At 41.1% G+C, this 2,742-nt stretch overlaps 1 protein-coding gene across 1 annotated transcript in view; it reads left to right on the top strand.

The window, feature by feature from the left end:
* Positions 1-2,449, top strand: part of LOC134442838 (histone-lysine N-methyltransferase PRDM9-like) — a 6,662-nt gene extending 4,213 nt beyond the window's left edge. The window contains exons 5-6 of the mRNA XM_063192790.1: positions 498-688; positions 1,380-2,449. Coding sequence (XP_063048860.1) covers positions 498-688; positions 1,380-2,251 — 1,063 coding nt within the window. The 3' untranslated portion in view covers positions 2,252-2,449. The remainder of the gene's footprint in view (positions 1-497; positions 689-1,379) is intronic.
* The last annotated feature ends 293 nt before the right edge of the window (positions 2,450-2,742 follow it).

Below are 2,742 nucleotides of genomic sequence, written 5' to 3'. Positions count from 1 at the left end.
TTCATTGTGTATAGTTTTGTGTTTTCAAACGGCCACATTAATGTAAATAATCAATTGGTTTTTGTGCTTAATTTGAACCTGTGTATGATCTTGCGAGTTGGTCCTAATTTCATTTGGAAAATGGTATTGAAAAGTCTTAAAATATCTTAATTTTGACTTGCTAAAACCTGTAAACGCCACGAGCTGGTCTTAATTTTATTTGGAAAATGATATTGAAAAGTCTTAAAATGTCTTAATTTTGACTTGGTCAAACCTGTAGACACCCTGTTAACTGTGGTTGGTTGTTATCAGGTATGTCACCTGTGGTTGGTTGTTATCAGGTATGTAAACTGTGGTTGGTTGTTATCAGGTATGTAAACTGTGATTGGTTGTTATCAGGTATGTGAGCTGTGGTTGGTTGTTATCAGGTATGTCACCTGTGGTTGGTTGTTATCAGGTATGTAAACTGTGATTGGTTGTTATCAGGTATGTTAACTGTGGTTGGTTGTTGTCAACAGGTATGTAAACTGCGCTCGTAACGGTGAGGAGCAGAATCTGGTGGCGTTTCAGTACAGAGGAGGGATTGTGTATCGCTGCTGTCGGCCCATTATTGCTGGAGAAGAACTGCTGGTCTGGTATGGAGACGACTACGCTAAAGAACTGGGCATCACATTCGACTACCTCTGGGATGTCAAGAGCAGCGCTAAAGGTAGGTCACTATCAAACAATCACCTTCTAGGAATACTAAATATTAGCCAATCACATGCTAAGAGACATGCGACTACCTCACACTAAAGGTAGGTCACTATTAAGCAATCACGTGATAAAGAACATTGAAGATTAGCCAATCACATGCTGTATCACATTTGACTACCTCTGACAGGTCAAGAGCAGGTAGGTCACTATCAATGAGTCACGATCTCTGGATGGTCACCCTTTCATGCAGATGGATTCGCTGGCAATCCGACTCACTGTTTCCTGAAAAGCTGAACTACTAGATGATAACATTGCTATCAGAGTAGTAAACTGTAGAATGTGATATCAACATTGGCATGAGATTAATAAACTGCACGGTAACAACATTGTCATGAGCATTAACAGATTAAGACATGGCCATTACCAATTTTGGTGATTAAAAACTAACAAGTTGATAATAAAGGCTCTGCATGAAAAATGAAGCATACAGTCACATAACTTGACAACGTATAAACACTATTTTACAGGGACATGGACATTAAAAATATGTTTGTGTATGATGTACATAATTTGCTTCAGTATTTTTACAGTGGCTTTATTTGTTACAAAGCAACACAAATTAGAATGTGTTTTTATTGTTAAAACGTTTCTGGGACATTAATTTAGAGTCTTAATATGTCTTTGTCTTTCTGTTTTCTCTGCAGAGGAGTCGGCGTCTCAGGTGTTCTCCTGTTCTCTGTGTCCGTTCGCCTATACAGCTCAAATCTACCTGCACAAGCACATCAAGAGAAGTCACCCAGACGAGTATGTGCGTCTGCTGAGGTCTGGAGAGATCAGACCAGAGACTTTCATACCGTCTGGAGGAAGAAACCAACACACACAGCAAACCACAACTGCGGCGTCCAGACCAGTCACACAGCCGTCTTCAGAACAGCAAGGAGCACATGAGCAGACACGACAGCAGAACACCCAAGCAAGGGAGAAGAAACACCACTGCACTCAGTGTGGCAAGAGTTTCACTCAACAGGGATCTTTAAAAGTACACCAGCGCACTCACACAGGAGAGAGGCCGCATCACTGCACTCAGTGTGGCAAGAGTTTCACTAGAGAGGGATCTTTAAAAGCACACCAGCGCACTCACACAGGAGAGAGGCCGTATCACTGCAGTCAGTGTGGCAAGAGTTTCACTAGAGAGGGATCTTTAAAAGCACACCAGCGCACTCACACAGGAGAGAGGCCGCATCACTGCACTCAGTGTGGCAAGAGTTTCACTAGAGAGGGGCATTTAAAACGACACCAGCGCACTCACACAGGAGAGAGGCCGTATTACTGCATTCAGTGTGGCAAGAGTTTTACTCAAGGGGGAGATTTAAAAACACACCAGCGCACTCACACAGGAGAGAGGCCGTATCACTGCAGTCAGTGTGGCAAGAGTTTCACTCAGGAGGGGCATTTAAAACGACACCAGCGCACTCACACAGGAGAGAGGCCGTATCACTGCAGTCAGTGTGGCAAGAGTTTCACTTGGTCTGGTAAATTAAAGACACACAAGTGTTCTCACAGTAAAGAGCCCTAATCACTCTCCTGCTGAATAAAGATCTTGATGTTGCGTCCACCAGGGCAACATGCCAATAAACAAGACTGTCATTCAAATATTCACCAACCCGGAACTCATTTTTAACTGACCATTTTAACTGACTTTGGTAACTGGCTCTTTTGTTGAGCGTTTTAATTGTTGAACTGATTTTTAATATTGTGATTTGATGTATGTGAGAGTGTGGAGTAATTGGTGTTTAATATTGAGTAATAGATGTTTATTAATATTGTGATTTGGTGTATGTCAGAGTGTGCCAGAGTAATAGATGTTAATTAATATTGTGATTTGATGTATGTGTGAGTGTGGAGCAATTGGTGTTTAATATTGTGATTTGATGTATGTCAGAGTGTGTCAGAGTAATTGATTTGTAATATTATGATTTGATGTATGTGTGAGTTTAAGAGTAATTGTGAAGAATGTGTTTAAGTTTTGACTTGGTGATGGTGTAAAAATTATCTAATTGAAAACCA

The sequence above is a fragment of the Engraulis encrasicolus genome, unplaced genomic scaffold (assembly GCF_034702125.1).
Source record: "Engraulis encrasicolus isolate BLACKSEA-1 unplaced genomic scaffold, IST_EnEncr_1.0 scaffold_255_np1212, whole genome shotgun sequence".
Lineage (NCBI taxonomy): Eukaryota > Metazoa > Chordata > Actinopteri > Clupeiformes > Engraulidae > Engraulis > Engraulis encrasicolus.
Note: the sequence above shows the minus strand (reverse complement) of the source record. Positions and strands in the feature narration are given on the sequence as shown.